The 19,003-nt window shown below is 39.4% G+C and overlaps 1 protein-coding gene across 1 annotated transcript in view; it reads left to right on the top strand.

Moving 5' to 3' along the window:
- The window catches only part of nkain2 (sodium/potassium transporting ATPase interacting 2), a 196,366-nt gene that overhangs the window by 167,630 nt on the left and 9,733 nt on the right, over window positions 1-19,003 (top strand). The window contains exon 6 of the mRNA XM_017455451.3: window positions 17,028-17,088. Within this exon, the coding sequence (XP_017310940.1) occupies window positions 17,028-17,088 (61 nt within the window). The remainder of the gene's footprint in view (window positions 1-17,027; window positions 17,089-19,003) is intronic.

Raw genomic sequence — 19,003 nt, 5'->3', positions numbered from 1 at the left:
ACTATTTTAATTGCTATGTTAACATTTTTTGTAGCACTGATAAGCTAAGTCTACATTACAGGTGTCCCAGTCCCAGCTAGTCAGAAATAAGTAGGTTCTGTGTCCATGATTTTATATACTTCAGCACAGTGCTACATGCAAAGCAGTGATTTGACCTGTATTTTTGGGGAAGGATCAATGCAGTGCCTGAATGCATTGCGGTAAACAAAGAGCAATTATTCTCTTAGCTGGATGACTCTGCTTTTCCAGTGGCCGATCAATCCAAAGGCGAGTGCTAAGGGCCGCATAATGAATTATTATCAAGTGAAGGAAAGTGTCGCCACACAAGCCAATACAGATTAGTCAAGAACACTGCTGCTGAATTAAACTCAAACTTGTAAGTGCTCGTGTAGGAGACAGCAATATCACTCAGCAAGAGCCATAGTAAGAATTTCTAAGCTGTTTGTTTGGTTGAGTGAGTATGTGTGTGTGTATGTGTGTGTATGTGTACACGGCCTCTTGAATCACTGGAAACTTTTCATACGTCAGAGTGAGATGGCAACTAAATTAATTTGTGCTTATCAGTCCCAGTGAAAAAAGTGTGGCCTCTGATAAAATCCCAGTGAAGGATGTATGGCCTCTGTTTTTCCCAGTGAAGGGGGTGTGGCCTCTCTGCCTGTCAGTCCTAGTGAAGAAGGTGGGGCCTCTGTTAGTGTCAATGAAGGAAGTGTGGCCTCTCTGCTTGTCAGTCCCAGTCAAGGAGGTGTGACCTCACTGTCTGTCTGTCAGTCCTAGTGAAGGAGGTGTGGCCTCTGCTGCAGTCCCAATGAAAGAGGTGTGGCCTCTGCTGCAGTCCCAGTGATGGAGGTGTTGCCTCTGCTACAGTCCCAGTGAAGAGGGTGTGGCCTCTGTTATAGTCTCAGTGAATGACGTGTGGCCTTTGTTGATGGAGGTGTCACTCCAAGGGAAGGAGGTGTGGTCTCTGTTGGTGGAGGTGTAACCTCTCGGCCTGTCAGTCCGAGGGAAGGAGGTGTGGCCTCTGTACCTGTCAATCTCCATAAAAGAGGTGTGTCTTCTTAGCTTGCCAGTCCCAGTTTAACAGGTGGGCCTCTGTGCCTGTTAGTCTCAGTGAAGATGTGGCTTCTGTACCTGTCAATCATCAGTAAAGGAGGTCTTTTTGCACATCAGTCCCAGTGAAAAGGGTGCTAGCAGTTGAGTGAAGGTCAGACAGAGGTCAATCTCAGTAAAGGAGGCTCTGTTAACAATTAATTAGTTTAAGAACAAAGTAAATCATATCCGATTGATTGAACCGTTGAATTGAAATTGTTCGAATGTATATTTCATTAATTGGATCATTGATCATGGAACGAAATGTGCACTAAATTATCCCCTTAAGGAGAAATTCAAACCCCAAATATCAAGTTAATAATTACAGTACAACTCTAGCCTCAGAGGATCTCCTGGATATCTCCTACAGTTTTTTGGGCCTCTTGTCTCTTGGATCATCCACTGCACTCCGGTCTATCCCAACCTCATGACCACCGATCCTAACCCCAATCTGTATGTGGTATGTATTTTTGGATATAAAACCAGACAAATATCCATCCTACTTACAAGGAAAATCATACCAGCATGTAATTCATAAAGATTTAACTCATATTATTCTAAGTGTTTAGTGGCTGCTTCTATTGCTGTTTAGTGCTCACTGGGCTGTGATAAGTCCACCATCACTCCCTGTATACCTGAAATGTCAAAGAAGGAGTGTATTGATCTAAACTGAGTACATTTCCCATGAATCTCCTTTCTTTTACTACTAGGGAAGCCAGAGCCAATCGAGATCTGTGGTCTGCGAAGTGTTCTCTTTTTTTTTTTATCTCTTTCCGTTTGCACTGTGTAAAGTTTAGGGTGGCCTTTAGATTTATCTCAGTCCGACTCCTCAATTGAACGAGTGTGTTAGATAAAGGAGCGCTGCGCCTGGGCAGATTGGTGTGTGGTCGAGGAGAGCCAAACAAAGGCCGCCTCTTTGTGTGTGAGCGTCGTTACGGCCGTGTCACAGAGAACCCTATTTTCCCCTGATGGCTAAGTGTCTGCTCGAATGTGAAAGTGGAAAATTGGGCTTGATGTGCTGTTTGGAAATCAAAGTAGTGGCGATGAAAGAGCGGTCCTTTACCCGCTTTTGTGCTCTGTGGGAATTCTGCCGTTTGTCAGTGCTCTTGCAGCAGAGCATTGATTTATGGATTGTGGCCCTTTAGAAGCACAAGCGGGGCTTTAGACCATGCTTGTTATTGATAAAGTTCTATGTTGGAAAGGCATTTCTACTCCTGCTTAAGGTGGCAAGTTAGAAAGTTAGAACACTAATACACGGAACTGCAGAAATTAGTTGTGCCAACATTTTTTCATTCCTCGGAAAAAAAGGGAGCAAAACGTCCGTAGAGCGCTGCAGGGATGACGTAGTTTTGTAAGCCAACCTGGAAGTTTGCATCATCCTGGTTCCCTCGACAAAAAGCAAATTGGCTTTTTTCATTGGTTTTGTATTATTGCAGAAAATACGCTCTGTGTCCAACACAAGTTTATGATTCTTACACATTTTGTTCGTCAAGATAATCTACTAACTTTTATGAATTTTGAAGCCTAAATACAATCACCAGAAGTAAAAATCTAAAGTTAGGCTATAAACGAACTACACCACGGTCACATGACTACAACACCACCATCGTTAAATTTCCAATAGAATTTACATTTATACAATTGGAGAATACTATAAATTGATCAGTCTACAAGTTGGAAAGTTTGAGGTGGAATAGTTTGCAAGAGCACAAGTATAAACACATCGAAGCTGTAGTAGATGAGTTTTCCTGTTTCGCTTGATGACGTTTACTGTCCCCGACAACCTCTGTAGTCCCATTTAGCCACTTGTTAGCAACCGCCTTATTCAAGACATGTAAAAGCTTAGCAAAATCACGAGCGGGGTGTTACTGATGTATTTTATGTCGTAGAGTAAAAATATCTTGAGCTTATTTCAGGCATTTCACCAAAAACCCATTGACTTTGGGACGATGGACCCGGAAGTGCAAAAACTCATTTCTGGGTTTTAAGACTCATTCCTCCAGCACTCTATTGTTTAGAAGGACCATTATAGAAGTCTCCTTAATGACTGGACATTTTTCCTTTGATGTCCCCTGCATAGGCTTCATTATTTTATCATAGACCACACCCATTCTCACACATTTCACCACACCCAAGTGCAAAAGGAAGGATTTCTTAATCTTCCCTATTCAATACACACAGGCCAGCAAAAACTAAACAGTGGCACCAACTAGTACGTTAAAGAAGTCACTAATTACGAAAGAGTCACAGTTATGGAAAAGAAGCCGTGTCATCTTCCATCCTCTCGCTGCTGATGGCCATTGACGTTTTTATTCTCAAATAAAATGTTTGTTGGTGGGTTTGTTTTTAAAGAGATACTTTTAATATTTCAGATATTTCAAGATTCTAATTCATGATGTTATTCGTGCACATTCTGCTGAATAATCTGGCATTTGTACAGCCTTCAAGTGGTCAGTGAAAATTTCAAAAGAGCCAAGATGCTTGTTTGCTTCTTTAGCTTTGTCTTAAATAATATGAGACTGATGTACCTAACTTCCAATTAATGGAAGTCTATCTCACCCAAAAACCTTTCTGTAAATATTTACCAGACTTGCTAATGTGCTTTAGGACACTGTGCGCCTTCCTGAAATCTATGAACATGAACTAAACCTCGTCCTGTAGCCGAATGATGTAGCATTATGGACGCCATATTGGACCATCCTGCCCCCAGACTTCACCTCCTTAAACCTAGAAGTGATGTGATGTATGAATGTCTCTTTTATAAATTAGATTTCTAGTTGCAAAACAGGTTATTATAATAAATTTTTTAAAAATCCAAACTTATCAATGTTGTTAAATCTGGCCATGTATTTTTGGAAAGATTCTGGGTGACAAGTAACTTCTATTATAATATCGCCCTGGTGCAAAATTAAAGAAACCAATATCAGACAATAAACATGTCTTGGCAAATCAACTACATTTGACGTGAAGGAGAAAATGGTGTAAATTTTCAGATTTTCCACTAAACTATACCTTAAAATAGCACTGACATTTCACATTTCTGCTGTTTGAAAAGCAATCAAAGCCAATCAGTTTGAAAGTGTGCAATAAGTTTCAAAAGTGTCCTAACAGAAACTTCTGTATTTCGTCAGATGTAAATAAATAGATAAATAAATAAATAAATAAATGAACTGATGCAAAATGTTATTTGCTTCATATTTGTTATGCAGGACTACGTTGTTTAAAACGGAGACCAGTCCTCATATAAAATTCAAATCTATCTGAATTTTAATCTCTTCGCACACCATTTTCAAATTGTTGCATCATCACATTTACTGCGTTTCATTCAAACACAATGTGTTGCTCTATAAAATGACAGTCGGAGCTCAGGACTTGATAAAGCAGTCAACGGTGGCCTGTTACTGTGATTAAAAAAGTTTTTTATTTTTTTATTTTAAAAGGTTTACTTAGAGAGCTTACAAGAGAATGGGTTTTTGCTCAGAGCTGTGATTGGCCTTGCTTGCTCTAATGCACTTCCTCTAATTCAGATGAAGAGCTGGCTCAGGGAGCGCTGCTGCTGGTAATTGGGTTCTGCTAGCAGGGTCGAGACGATCGCACGTTAATTTCAATTAAACCAGAAAAGGGCTCTTCAAAAGTACTACGATTGAGTCATTTAGCAATAATGTCACTGCACGTGTCACTGAACTGGAAAGTTCAAATTGTCTATGGAATGTCTGAGCTGAACCATTGTCAGATTGTGTTTCTTTATTTGGTTAACCTAGTCTTTTTTTGCAGTCTGTGGCTATTGGATGTTACTTGCATGAAAATTCTGAGATTTTGATGAAACAGGCGTCTGGTTGCCTTTGGCAAGATGGCACAATGGCATATTTATGATATTCAACCACGAGGCAAAGGTAACTCAACAACATGCTACCACCAACGTGCTAAACTGTGGGAATGGTGTTCTGATGTTGGGTTCCTGCCAAATGTTGGGCTTGGTGCCAAGGCCAAAGAGTTTGTTGTGGTCCATCAGACTAGAGAAAACTGCTGAGTCCATGCCTTTTAGAAAACTCCAAACAGGATTTTATATGGCTCACTACATCCATAAAGTCCAGCATTACTGAATATCAGGGCTATGGTTATCCAGTGAAAACTTCTCCCATCTGAGATGCATTTAGATCTCTCTAGCTTCTTCATTAAGTTATGCTTGCTTTTCTGACTAATCGTATCCGGTCAGTGGTGGATGCAATGGTTGTGTGATATTCCTAACATTTTTCATCCCACATATATCAAAGCTGTGTGGGATGTTCAACATTTGGGATATTTCTTTATAACCAAACCCTGATTGACACGTATCTAGAACTTTGTCCCAGTCTTGTTTTGATAGCTCCTTGGTATTTATGATGCTGTTACTATAGGTATGTTCTCTAACAAAATTTCGGGGCCTTTCAGGAACAAAGGTGTATTTATATTGAGATCATATGACACTTTAATTGCATATAGGTCGACTATTTATATAACCTCTAATGGCAGATGGTTGCACCAGAACTAAGAGTTTTTACATATTGGGAGTGAATAGTTATGCAATTACAACTTTTACGTGTTTTTTTTTTTTGTGTGTGTAAGTACATTTGCAAACTATATTGATTTTCACCTCACTTCAGTATTATGGGCTATTTTGTTTAGATTCTTGATCTGTAATCCTAATTTAGTCCATTTTAGCTACAGGGTGTATTATTGTGGAAAAGTTCAAGGGGTGTGAATGCAAGACTACCTAAGCAGCACCAGTAAATCAGTCAACCATTAATCCCCAAAAAAGGACAACTTTTCCACATTTAATGCAGTTAGGGATTCAGTAATATAGCATTTAGAGATTATGATCCGATGTGATACATTGCAGGTCATTTCTATGAACTGATAATGGTCTTTGTAATGCTATTCAAGAGCTTAGGGGTGATATAAGGGGGAAAAATCTTTCACTGGGTGTGCTGTGACCCTCTGGATTAACAGTAAATAATCAATGGGGGTCTATGGTAAATGGTCTGCACTTATATAGTGTCTTTTAACCTTAGCGGTTCTACAAAGCACTTTACACTGTTTCGCATTCATATACACACCATGCCAGGTGCAAGCCTGCCATCGGGAACAACCTGGGCTTCAGTGTCTTGCCCCAGGACAATTCGGCATGTCAAGGGGCTGGGGATCAAACCAACCCTGCGATTAGTGGTTAGCCCACTCTGTCACCTGAGCCACAGCCAACTCTATCAATTTGTCACTTTATCATTTTGGTCTATCGCTTTGTCATTTGAACGCAGATTAAGATTTGCCCTGTACCAAACATAAGTCTCTGTAAAATGCTTTATGAATTGGTCATACTGAAATGGTAAATTTTTACTGAGTGCCAGTAGTGTTCATAGTTAATAGTGTAGGTCATGGAGTGTAATAACAAGAAAGCAGTCGTTTTACTCGTGAGCTTGTGAAGTGTGTGGATTTTACAGCAGGTGGCATGTAAATCAGCACAGCAGAGGAGTGTGTAAGCGCCAGGAAGTCCAGACTGATCTGACCAAAGAGTCAAGGACATAGAAGAAGACTTGGCGTGAACGTGCACTCAGAGTCAGACATGCGCATAGTGAACAGTGGGAGAGAAAAAAGTATAAGCCATATTATTTGTTAAATGTGTTTCAATAAATGGAAGCAAGGGATCGAAATAAATAATACATAATAAATAAAAACTTCAGCTAATGGCTATCATTTGAAAGTACTTAAAAGCTCACCAAACTGATTTGAAGAAGATATTTTTCAACGAAGTACAGACTGTACTGTCCATATTTATCTGAAATACCGGTAGGAGGCATTCCCATTAGTGATATGGGACACAGCCAATCCTTAAGTGGTTGGACACCACCTGTGAGCCATTAGTGCTCAGAGCCTTGGGTAAGACGTTTGTTTGTCCTCTTTCTTTAGTTTTCTAAAAAAGACATTGAAGCAAGAGAATCGATTAAGTAGGAGAATAAAGAGTACAGCCATATGGAAAAACATCTGCAGGGATTTATAGAAATGGTCCATATTTTTTTTTATCGTCATTACACATAATTTTTTTATCAACTTTTGTTAGGCTCTAACTTCTGTAAAGCAGCGTCAGTATTGTTAAAGTAAAGCCAGAGTGTGACAATATTCAAGATTTACAAATTACAAAATTTCAGCATACTAAATGAGTTGGTACATGGATCTTTAAACCAGGATTATTTCTTTCTTTATTTATTTCTTCTTTTTTTTTCAAGTACAAACATACAAGGTGAAAATGGGAGAATTTTTAAAGTGTTAAATGACTGAAAACAAGCTTTTCTTTTTAAGAAAAAAAAAAGTTTTTTTTTTAAATATTCATGTAAAAACATGTGAATGAATAACATATTTGTAGTTTTATTAGTTTAAATATTACATTATCTTTTTATTTTCCCTAAACACAGAACTCAATACTTAATACTCTACAGCATTATATGACATATACATCACCATGAACTAAAGGCAAGACTAAGACAAGCTGTCAAAACATCAAATTAACGGCAGTGCTGCAAAAACTGTTCTGTTCCCAGAAAAAAATAACTAGAGGACGCATATTAATTATATCTTATAACAATATTAATAATTGTTTGGTGTTGCACCAAAATACATTAGTGACCTTCTCCACCCTTCCTCTCCATCCAGAGTGCTCAGATCTTCCAATCAATATTTTTGTCCGTCCCCGTTGTCGTTGTTTGATCAGGCTTTTTCTGTGGACGGACCGAAACTTTAGCATAGTCTCCCCTTTCATAGGAGGTCTGCTTCATCATCAACTATTTTTAAATCCTCCCTTAAATGATATTTGAAAATGTCTAGATCTTGATGCTGTTGTTTTTATTGTTTTACATTCCCTATTGTACAGCACTTTGGATCAGCTTATGTTGTGTTTAAATGTGCTTTATAAATAAATGTTGATTGATCGACTTATTGATAATTATGCCTCCCTCACAACATATTAACATACCGTGGGCTCGAGTTACATAATTTGTGGCCGTGACTTTGGTATCATTTGGTATTCATGGCCACTTAGTTTCTGACCTCGAAATGTTAAAAGGAAAATCCTTTCAGAAATTGTGGCGTAATTTTTATTCATTATGCAGTCTGGGATTTTCAATTTACACCGCCTATCACTCAGCACCGTTATTTATTCATTTCGAGTGGAGATTCTTTTCTGCAGTCATCACCATGAGTGAGTAAATACGACATGCAAATGTATGCCTTCCCCATCAGATTATTAGAAAGACACATCACCGCTGTATACAATCAAACACATTTAATTAGCTCGACAAAACGAGCTTAGTGCACTCGTGACTGCAGCAAAGCCATTTTTAGAGTATAAAATAGCACTGTTACCTTTAATGTGCTTTTAATTCTGTTATTGCAGTTAAGCATGTCGAGCGAGGAAGAAGATGCCAGCCAGACTACAAAGGATGTAATATACAGATAAGACACAAATGATTTGTTGGACAGATGATAAGTTTTGTCAACAGAACAGGTTTTATAAAACTGAAATCACCACCAGTACTTGCTCATTTCGCCTGTCAAGTGCTCTCATCCTGAAGATTTAAATGTGTACAGAAATATTTTGTCTATTTATTAGACAGTACACTGCTTTCTATTCCTGAACTATAATCTATTAAAGTTCACTAGATGAATTCGGAGTGAAGCAAACTTAACCAAAGCCGGCTGATTTTTCACCTTAGTGCATCCTTTCCCGTTCTCCCTTTCAAGCAAATTAACTTTCTCACTAGATAAATTTTATGTGCGCTGCATTGAAACCAAAAGTCTGAACAATGTTAAATGAATCTTTTTACCCAGCGATACATTAATAATAGTAACGTCGTCACCGCCTGACCACTTTGAAGATAAATATTAGTCTTGTCAGCTTATTGATGCTTGGGTATTGATGCTTAATTCTGGTGAGTATGAAGGCCATTTTGAACTGCCGCAGAGTTCCCGGTATATTACATACACCAGTCTACCAGCACAGAGAAACTGGGATGATGTCTGTGTTGCATGTTCTACATTATTGGGGCCATACTTAACCTGAAGATAGATCTTGTATTCAATATACATATACAGTATATGTATACAGAGATGAACAAATCCATTGCCAAGGCATTCAGGAGAACCAGATTTCATCAACAGGCTATTCGTGTTTTTTATTCGTAGTTGACTGTTGAACAAGTAGGTTCAACATCCACAAACAAAGAAAGTAAACCCTGCTTCCTACTGACACTTTAAAAAATAATATACATCTCTAATCCCGCCACCTGCTGCACTACACACATCGACCGAGGTGCAATCTGGCTGATGGTAGAATGGTTTTTAATAGGCGGATTAGTTAGCCTGTACGGACTGCACAGGATCTTTTGACAATCAGGAACATGCACGTGTTTGGAAACACAGACAAAACCGGAGATGTCATATAGCTAGCACAAAACATCAGCTTAGTTAAACATAATGAGACAAAAATAAAGACGCTATAAAGGTGGTGATGGTGGGGGGGTTATATCATCCACAAGCATTTATGATCAAATGATTGTTTCGTTAAAACAGATTACACGGGGCATAATAACATAGCACAAGGCAGTTTTTCGCAAACGTGCTATAATGACCGTTATGACTAAATTGCAATGAATTAGCTAGCTAGCTACAATAGATGTGGAGTGTTGTTAGATAGATTACACCGTAGTATCCTATCTCCTGAGTACATGTTTTATATTTTTTACTGTCCCTCTCTGACCAGCAAAGCCAAACAGTCTGCTTCTCTTTATCTTCAAAGCTACCTGTGCTCTACCAGTCAAACGGCAGTAATCAAGCACTGTGTTGCGAGGCAATAGTTAGGCGATACTAACTTTACTAACTTAATATTTTATCTGATTTATTATGACAAACTCACAATTGATTCAGAACTCCAGTAATGTTACAAAATAAACGACTTCTACATGTTTCAGTTGTATGGTCATGGTATAAATATTGGAGGCTTGTAACTGCTAGTTCTGAGGAAACTAAAGAAGAGAGGAAAAAAGAGAGACAAAATCGAGAGAGAAAGAAAAAAGCAGAGAACAGAGAGATTTTTAGGTGCTGACTGGGTTCCAGGGGGTGGGTAGGGAAGTGGTTGTGGGGGTTGAAATTATTTGAAGGAAATTTTAAGTTATTTTAAGTTTTTCATGTTTTTGACCCTCATCCTTACCATATTTGTAAAAGAAAGCTGGCAACACTTATTGTACTTATAGTCGAACATCTATTCATTTCACTAAGTAACATGTTTGAGATTTAATGAAAAGAAATGCCTTTTTACGTTCATTTGGCATAAAGTGCTCCACCAAAACACTTTGGTGCTGCACCTAAGGCTTTCTGTGATAAGGAACACGCTGTTAATGATAGAAGAAGGACTTTGAAAGGTTATACGTATGCTATGTTCATTTCCGTTTGAAAGCACAGTCCTAACAGAGTGGAGCATTGCAGTAAGGAAATAACATCGTTGTGCTATAGTCCACCCTCACTGTATAACTAACTCTGCAGTCTGATTGCCACGACCTTGACAGAAACCCCACACACACACCCCCACACACACACACACGTGTACAGTTTTATCCGTTTCTGCTGCAGTCGTGGAGATGTCCGGGATTCACCCGGATTCACTGGTTTAACGCACTGTCTCATTTCCGAAGTAGGTTGGCATTTTGAAGATAAACATATTAAAGATTTAAGCCAGTAATCTGGACTGCAGATAGTAAAGAATGGACAGTCTTAAGCGTGTGATGCAAGCTTAAGATACTTGCATTGAGATCAATCATTGCTCCTGGACTTAACCTCCATTATTTAGCATCTCCTCTGCATGCATTATTCACACGCATGAAATCTAATTTTAGTTTTCCATTAGGGAATAGTGCGGTTGGGGGAACAGCTATATGGAACTGTGCTCTGCGTGTGTGTGTGTGTGTGTGTGTGTGTGTGTGTGTGTGTGTGTGTATGTGTGTGTGTGTTTCCGTCATGACGACCTGCTCTGGTACATTTCCAGTCCACAAATTGGGTTTATATTCATACAGAACAATGAGAAGCTGATAATCCAGCTTCTCCAACTGTTGTGTATGTGTGTGTGTGTGTGTGTGTGTGTGTGTGTGCGTGTGCGTGTGTGTTTACTATGCCCATGGTCTTGTGTGAACAACACAATGTGTGCTTTTTTTGTGTGTTGCTGTTAGTGCTGTGTTGCCAGACAGAGTGGCACAGAGGGAAAAAGAGAGAAAGAGAGAGAGGAGCCAGCACATTATTTTGTGTAAATGAGGCCGAGACCTTGAGGTATTGCAGGAATCTTAAATCTGCGCTCACTCCGATTTCCTGCCGCCCCGCATTTATCTAACAGCCGTGCTGGAAATGGAGTCCCAAAGTGTCGGCCATATGTGTAGTTAATTGAAGCGCTCAGATAAGGGTTGGTGGGTTGGAAACGCAGTCCCGTTTCCCCTGTTGAAAGTAAATATGTAAATTGCGCAGAACCGTCAGATTTGCAGCAACACTACAGTATATATGTTTACCTCTTATGCTCTGTTTACTATTAGCAATAGTTGTCTCAGTCAGTACGTTTACATGGACGACAATAATCCGATATTAACCCGATTAAGACGATACTCAGATTAAGAAACTAGCATGTAAACAGCAATTATTGATGACCTTAATCCAACTAAAAGTCATACTTGAAGTAAACACAAATCGAATTAAGATGTGTGGAGTATTCCTGTTTTAGTCGCGTTTACACACCTTACACTATTAACGTCGGCAAACAAGAGAGCACGGCTCCGCGTACTTACCTGCTATATAGTAGGTGAAATATATGTATCTCGGCTACTATATAGTAGGTAAGTATGCGGTTTGGGACGCAGCCCACGGTTTTAAGCCGTCGCCTATTTGCACGTATAGCATGACAAATAATTAACCACACTTGAAGCTTTCGTAAAAATTTAAAATGAAAACACCCAAAACTGTATACGGTACCATAACGAAGACGTGAAATTCTGGAGGGAACGTCGGACGGCATGGCGTGGGGACATAATGACGTGCGCTGTTAATCCATCTATGTTCTATAACACGTAAAACCTGAATATGAAAGGAGTATTCTAAAAGCGACTCATGTAAACACCTTAATCAGAATATCGTCTTATTCAGAATAAGGTCAATAATTACACAGCAAAGTGCTATCTGCCCTCTTCCACACACATGAGCTCACCGACACCCATGATTGGCTAGTGTCACTTTGATTGACAGGGGAGAAAGAGTATGCCATCCCTCCCACCCAAAGTGGCAGTTTTGATCTGTTGGATTCCTGGCCGAGGGTGGCTGTAACAGCCGCAGGATTAGATTGATAGAGTAAACGCCCCCAGAGTTTGGATTTTAACTTTTTTTTTTTTTTTTTTTACCAGAGGCAAAAAAAACCCTGTTTTGATGATGTCCCACTCCACAGTAGTGCTTAATGGCTTGTCTGAAAATAGACACTTTTTGCAGTATTTCATAAGTATTTCATTTTTTACTTCGCCTACTAGGTTTAAATGTTAGCATTTTATTGTTACACTTGTTTTCAGTGTTTCGCTATCAAAAAAAAGCTTTAGTTATGCTATATTGATTTATCTCTGTACCTGTGTTATTGTGGAGAGGTGTGAATTGTTTGCCCAGCATAGGGTTTTCCCATCACCCTGCTCAGCAGCAGCTAAACACGGAGTCATGATACTCTACACACAGAAACCCAACAGTGTCCTGACTAATCTTATAGCAGACTCGCAGTAGTAAAATAATGAATTTGTTTATACTGATTAAAAATGTCCGATATGCGAAAGGGTCAACCAATACACTGCCACATTAAGCTATAGACTAAACGTTTGCCCATGTGCTGTTTCGAATGTGCAGCATACAGTACTGATATTGTATTTTATAGTGTTTGATTTTATTTTGAATAGACCCTAAATAAAAACAATAATTTGGCCATTTGAATTATTCTTTAAGATTACATAACTTAAGTATATATGCGTAGAGCTGCATTATACAAATAGGTAAAAATCTCCCATGATCCCATCCACATCTCAGGTGACCCCGACATGGGATTGTGACCCCAAGGATGAGGACCTTTATTTCTATAGTAATATTTGTAGTGTAATATATGTTTGGTTGAATGCATTCAAAATGGTTTGTTTTTGCATCTTAAAAAATAAAAGTATTTCAGTAAAATGATCTAAATTGCAGTTAGTTACAATTAGTTAAATCCTTGAAAGCACTGGGAAAGTGCTTGAACTCCACTTTAGAATAGTTGAACGAAGCCATTTATATTTTATAGCAACAGAACTGTAAGATGTGTTTTTAAAATACCTAATAAAAATCTCATCTTTATCTCGTTCCTTAGCCATTTTCACAGTAGTGTTTTCTGAGTGCGTCGGTTATCCAAAACATCTTTTAAAGACCATAGTGTTGTTTTTTTTCTATATTGAATAAATAATTAAACGCTATGTTATTAGACAGAAAAGGCTACACTCATCATAAAATATTTACAGAATCCGAACACAGAAATATATATATTTTATATTATCTCTAATGCACCAGACTGTACAGGTAGCCCTTCTAATTCCTACATATTCAGTCTTGCTGCCTCTTCTATTTTATGATGCAGTAAAACTTAGTGGCGCATGGTTAGCATTGCACCTCACAGCTCCAGGCTCTTTTTATCTTATCAAGTTCAAGAGTTAAAAAAGAGAGGCCGGTGATTGAACGACTGTTTATCACTGCTATATTTTACGTAAACTAGTTGCGCAGTCCTTCCGCAACATTCCATGTGACTTTAAACTGATGTAAATGTATGACATGTTGTTCTTTGGTTGACATGGCGGCTTAGTGGTTAGCACGCTTGTTTGATTCCCGCCTTCACCCTGTGTGTGCGGAGCTTGCATGTTCTATCCGTGCTTCGCGGTTTCCTTCAGGTACTCCGGTTTCCTCCCCCAGTCCAAAGACATGCGCTGTAGGCTGATTGGCATTTCCAAATTGTCCGTAGTGTGTGAACATGTGCGCGATTGCGCCCTATGATGGATTTGCACCCCATCCAGGGTGTCTCCCACCATGTGCCCCGAGTTTCCTGGGATACTCCAGGCTCCCCATGACCCTGTGTAGGATAAGCGGTATGGAAATGGATGGATGGATAGTTGTGTTGGCAAATTCCTGTGGTATAACAGGAATAAAACATTTCAGGAAGTACTGTTCTTGGAAAATAATCAACTTCAAGTTGAGAACAGTAACACTCGTTGGTTATTTTCTTATAACAGCAAGCTCCCAGTTGTGTTTAAGGGTGTCCGTGTCTGTGATTCACTAACTACTGCGCTACTATTGACACCAACATATTTTGCTCATACTGGAAAATCCCATTTATTATAAATATAGACCCACTGCATCACATTTCACACACCAATGTCTACATGACCTCCCGACTACTGGTTCATATTTTCCTTAACTGAGTGAGGCTTAACCAAGTGTAGCACTGAAGTGTCATTTCTGCATTATCTCCACCTCCATGTGTTGTCGTTACTCCAGAACCAGCAGTTGCTCGGTTTGATATAAAGCTCTGGCTGCATCACCACCTATTTTCTCAGTGGGAAAATACGCTCTCCTCTCCCCATCACCTCTGATCTCTTTATCCAGCTCTGCTTTTCAACACCTCCTTCTGATCCCTAAATACCCCACTATACACAAACACCTTCTTTGATGCTTTATGATCGTCATAAAACAGTTCCATGTTAATCTCCACCTTAGCGTGGATAAATAAAGCTGTCAGCACTGTAACAAAACCACTTAGAAGTCTGTATACAATGTGACGTTATTCACTTTCAGCTTTTTTCTTCATTCCTGTTTCAGTGGTTTAATGCAGCAGATTCTCGGCACGTCACATCCGTAACACAAACATGCCCTTGGTTTCCCTTGAAATCTGTTTTCTTTAAATGCAAAAAAGGGGTTTTCAAGAATGAATGAATGAAGCTTGTATTATTTATATCAATTTATGACATTGTAATACATTTTTTTATCAAATGTAATAAGAATAGAAATATAAGTCATATATAATGAGAATTATAAATCTTAATTTCATTCGAAAATCAATTTTCTTGTAAACACCACTTTGTGAAAGAAAAGTGGAGTTATATTTATGCAAATTAATAATTAGTCTGGGGGAAAATACTTTAAAATCTATTTCATACCCATTTATTTTTTTCAGCAACGGGCCTCATTTATCAAGCTGGATATTAACGGATTTATGTGTACGTCTTTCATATGAGTTTTTACACATGAAATATGGTATGCATGAAAATCCTGTGAATTCAGAAAACCTTCGTGTCCATCTCATGCCCAAGCATGTGTAAATTTACACTTAAGAAGACTAACTAACGTAAACCTCGACTTGATCGACTCCAAATCATATAATGTGCATGGATTGCTGCCAGCTCTGATGGCTTCCTGTGACATTTGTCACCTGTGTCTTATTTAAAAGTTCCATCCATCCATCCATCCATCCATCCATCTTCTATACCACTTTAACCTTTTCAGGGTCACGGGGAAACCTGGAGCCTATAACAGGAAGCATCGGGCAAAGGGGGGGTACACCCTGGACAGGGTGCCAATTCATCGCAGGGCACAATATTTAAAAGTTATCATTAGTAATTATCGGCCACTAACATCATAAATGCGTCCAACGAGAAATAGCACCTCCAAAGGGAAAACGCATCAGCCTTTGTAAACCTTCATAAAGACTGAACTGAAAGACAGAATCCAAGACGGTTACTTAACCGACTTGTGCACGCACACACAAAACCGTACACCTAACTGAGAAATACGTAGAGGGTGTACCAAGAAAACTTTACTGAAACACTTGATCTTTTCAAAACAGTTCAAAATACAATCCTTAAAGCCAAGACAAAGCAAGAAATACTGAACGCAACCCGAACATAACGTTCAAAATGAAATCATTTCGGAAGAATGCACATGCAAAACGAGTCCAAAAACCACACGCCCACTTTAGGGGTTCAAATCCCGCCTCTTCCCTGTGTACGCAGAGTTTGCGTGTTCTCCCCGTGCTTTGGAGGGTTTCCTCCGGGTACTCTGGTTTCCTACCCCAGTACAAAGACATGCTTTATTGGCTGATTGGAATTTCCAAATTGTCTGTGGTGTCTTTAAGTGTGTGTGAGATTGCGCACCCCATCCATGGTGTCCCCTGCCTTGTGCCCTATCCCTCTGGGATAGGCTCCAGGCTCCCCACAACCCTGTGTACGATAAACAATACAGAAATGGATGGATGGATGAACTACATTTATGGCATTTTAGCAGATGCCCTTATCCAGCATGATTTACATTTATCTCATTTATACAACTGAGCAGTTGAGGGTTAAGGGCCTTTCCCAAGAGCCCACATTGATGGGGCTTGAACTCCTGACCTTCTGAGCAGTAACCCAGAGCCTTTAACTACTGAGCCACCACTGCCCAAACTACTACTACAACTACTAAATAAACTATCTTCATCTGTCATGTCAACTCCGCTACACTGATAAACTGCTATACAGTATACTGTATATGTAATGTCTTACTTTAAATATTATTTGCCTAGTATGTACAAGGTCACATGATCAGATATGAGCTTGTGTAGGCGGTGAGACACTACAAAGTTGTTATGAGGTCAAGTGTCACATCCGTAATGCTGAAATTGCAGTTTATTGCAGTGTTAATGAGATTCAGTTGTTTTCTTTGGAAAGCAGGTGCTGTTCTAACTGATGATATTTGTTTGTGTGTGTGTGTGTGTGTGTGTGTGTGTGTGTGTGTGTGTGTGTGTGTGTGTGTGTGTGTGTGTGTGTGTGTGTGTGTGTGTGTGTGTGTGTGTGTTTTAGCTGGCTGGGTTCATCTACGCCTGTTACGTGGTGAAACTCATTTCAGAAGAGGAAGACAGCTGTAAGTATGAGTTCGAAGCTGTTATATGGTTTTGCATATCTTTTGTTGGGGCGTGTTTTTTTTTTACATCTATTTATAACCTGGGATAATGAGATTCTATAGATACAGTATTAGTCGGTGTATTGAGTTGCTTTTGAAGCGAATCCCCTGTGTTGTAGCCAGACAACGCCTCTCCCAGCATGCATCACAGATAAAAGAACAGGAGTCCCCGTTTTTCTGTTTAGAAGTGTATAATTACATGTTGCACTGAAGCATCGGCGTAGACATTTCTCTTAGTGCCCGTTCTTTAGCCTCGTTTCAATGACCCGGCATGCATTTGGATTTAGACATCGGCCGGTTTAAAAGATTGCTTTTATCGATTGCATACTCCCAACTCGTGGGCGCTTGCTTTAAAGGGCGTGCGCGGGAAACAATCCCATTTGTTATATTCAGACGCTGTGCTGCACTCGCAGTGCGTTTAAGAGACATGAGTTATTCTCTTTACCCGTCCCATCTCACTTCAGACGAGTGAGCGCGATAATTCGGCCCGAGGTTTGTTTGGTGTTCCCCTGATTTATAATTAATGTTTATGGCTTTGAGACATGGCTTTGTAACTGGAAAGTCGTGTTGGAAAGGTGGCTAGCAACGCAAGCATGTCAGATCAATAATTCTCAAGTCCAACTCCTGGTGTTGTCTGGTCTTGTCTCTCACTCATCACCAAGCAACACATTACACAGAGAGAGAGAGAGAGAGAGAGAGAGAGAGAGAGAGATGGATAGGCTCCATTTAGCAACCTGACTAGCCTCTTTGTGCCATCTCCATGCATTTACCCTCCATTGCTTTGTTTCATAATCAGAACCATTAAGCGCATGTGCAATTAGGCACATCCGTATTTAGAGTGCTACTCTTTCACTACACACTCCTGTAGCCGTATCCATTGTGCCAGGATAAAAATAGACAGTGTGTATCCAGATTTTGAATGCATCATGGTTTTGATGCTAGCGATTTTTTTCTTTTCCAAACAAACATGCGATTATCATAGAAGCATGAAATGGTCTTGGATCATTTTGCTTCTTTAAAGCATTTATTTATAAAGGACCTGGCAATTGAACAAGACTATTCAAGTGTTCATTTAGTAAAATGTTTAGTAATAGGCTTAATAATCTTATATGTTCGATCCGAATTGTAACCTGCCGTGAAAGGAAGAACACAAGCATGAAAACATGCTACGTGCTTCTATATATATAGCTAGGTATAACTAGCTATATATACGAAAATATTTCCATAACGCCGATATCAGAAAATCACAGCGCTTTTTTTATTAAAATGCCCTACTGTACCTCAGAGGAAATTCAATTTGTCAAAAGAATATAATTTTGTTTTATGAACTTCTGTGTTGTTAATATTGCGGCAAGTTCATTTACCCTGAGTTGTAAATAAAATCTTTCCCTCTTGTACAAACAGACTGTAATTCAATCAGCACACATTACCCTCGCTGCTGAATAATGGCGGGAATGTCTTCATCAGCGACGACAAGAGATTCTGGGGAAATGTCCGTAATTGAAAATCTCTCCTCCCAATCACTGCGAGTTTGTGTAGCGCGAGCACGGTGAGTGCTGTGCGGTGATTATATCCGTCGAGGGCATATCGGGAGGTTTGATTTCCTCCGCTAGGGATTGTTGGGGCTCTTTGTACCTCGACCCTTTCTCTCCGAAATAATATTGTTCTTGAATCTCGGCATCCTCCTGTGAATGCAAAAGATATCGATGGCTAATCAGGCGGCCATACTGGCCGTTAGTCCTCTAATTAATATAGCAAAAAGGGCACCTTTGCAGAGGTAATGAACATCTTAAAGCAATCAGCATGCTCTCCACGTAATTACGACAACCACCAAGAGTAATGTGGCCGAGGTCCAATTAAGGAAAAGATTGCAAAA

The sequence above is a fragment of the Ictalurus punctatus genome, chromosome 25 (genome assembly GCF_001660625.3).
Source record: "Ictalurus punctatus breed USDA103 chromosome 25, Coco_2.0, whole genome shotgun sequence".
In the NCBI taxonomy this organism is placed as follows: domain Eukaryota; kingdom Metazoa; phylum Chordata; class Actinopteri; order Siluriformes; family Ictaluridae; genus Ictalurus; species Ictalurus punctatus.
Note: the sequence above shows the minus strand (reverse complement) of the source record. Positions and strands in the feature narration are given on the sequence as shown.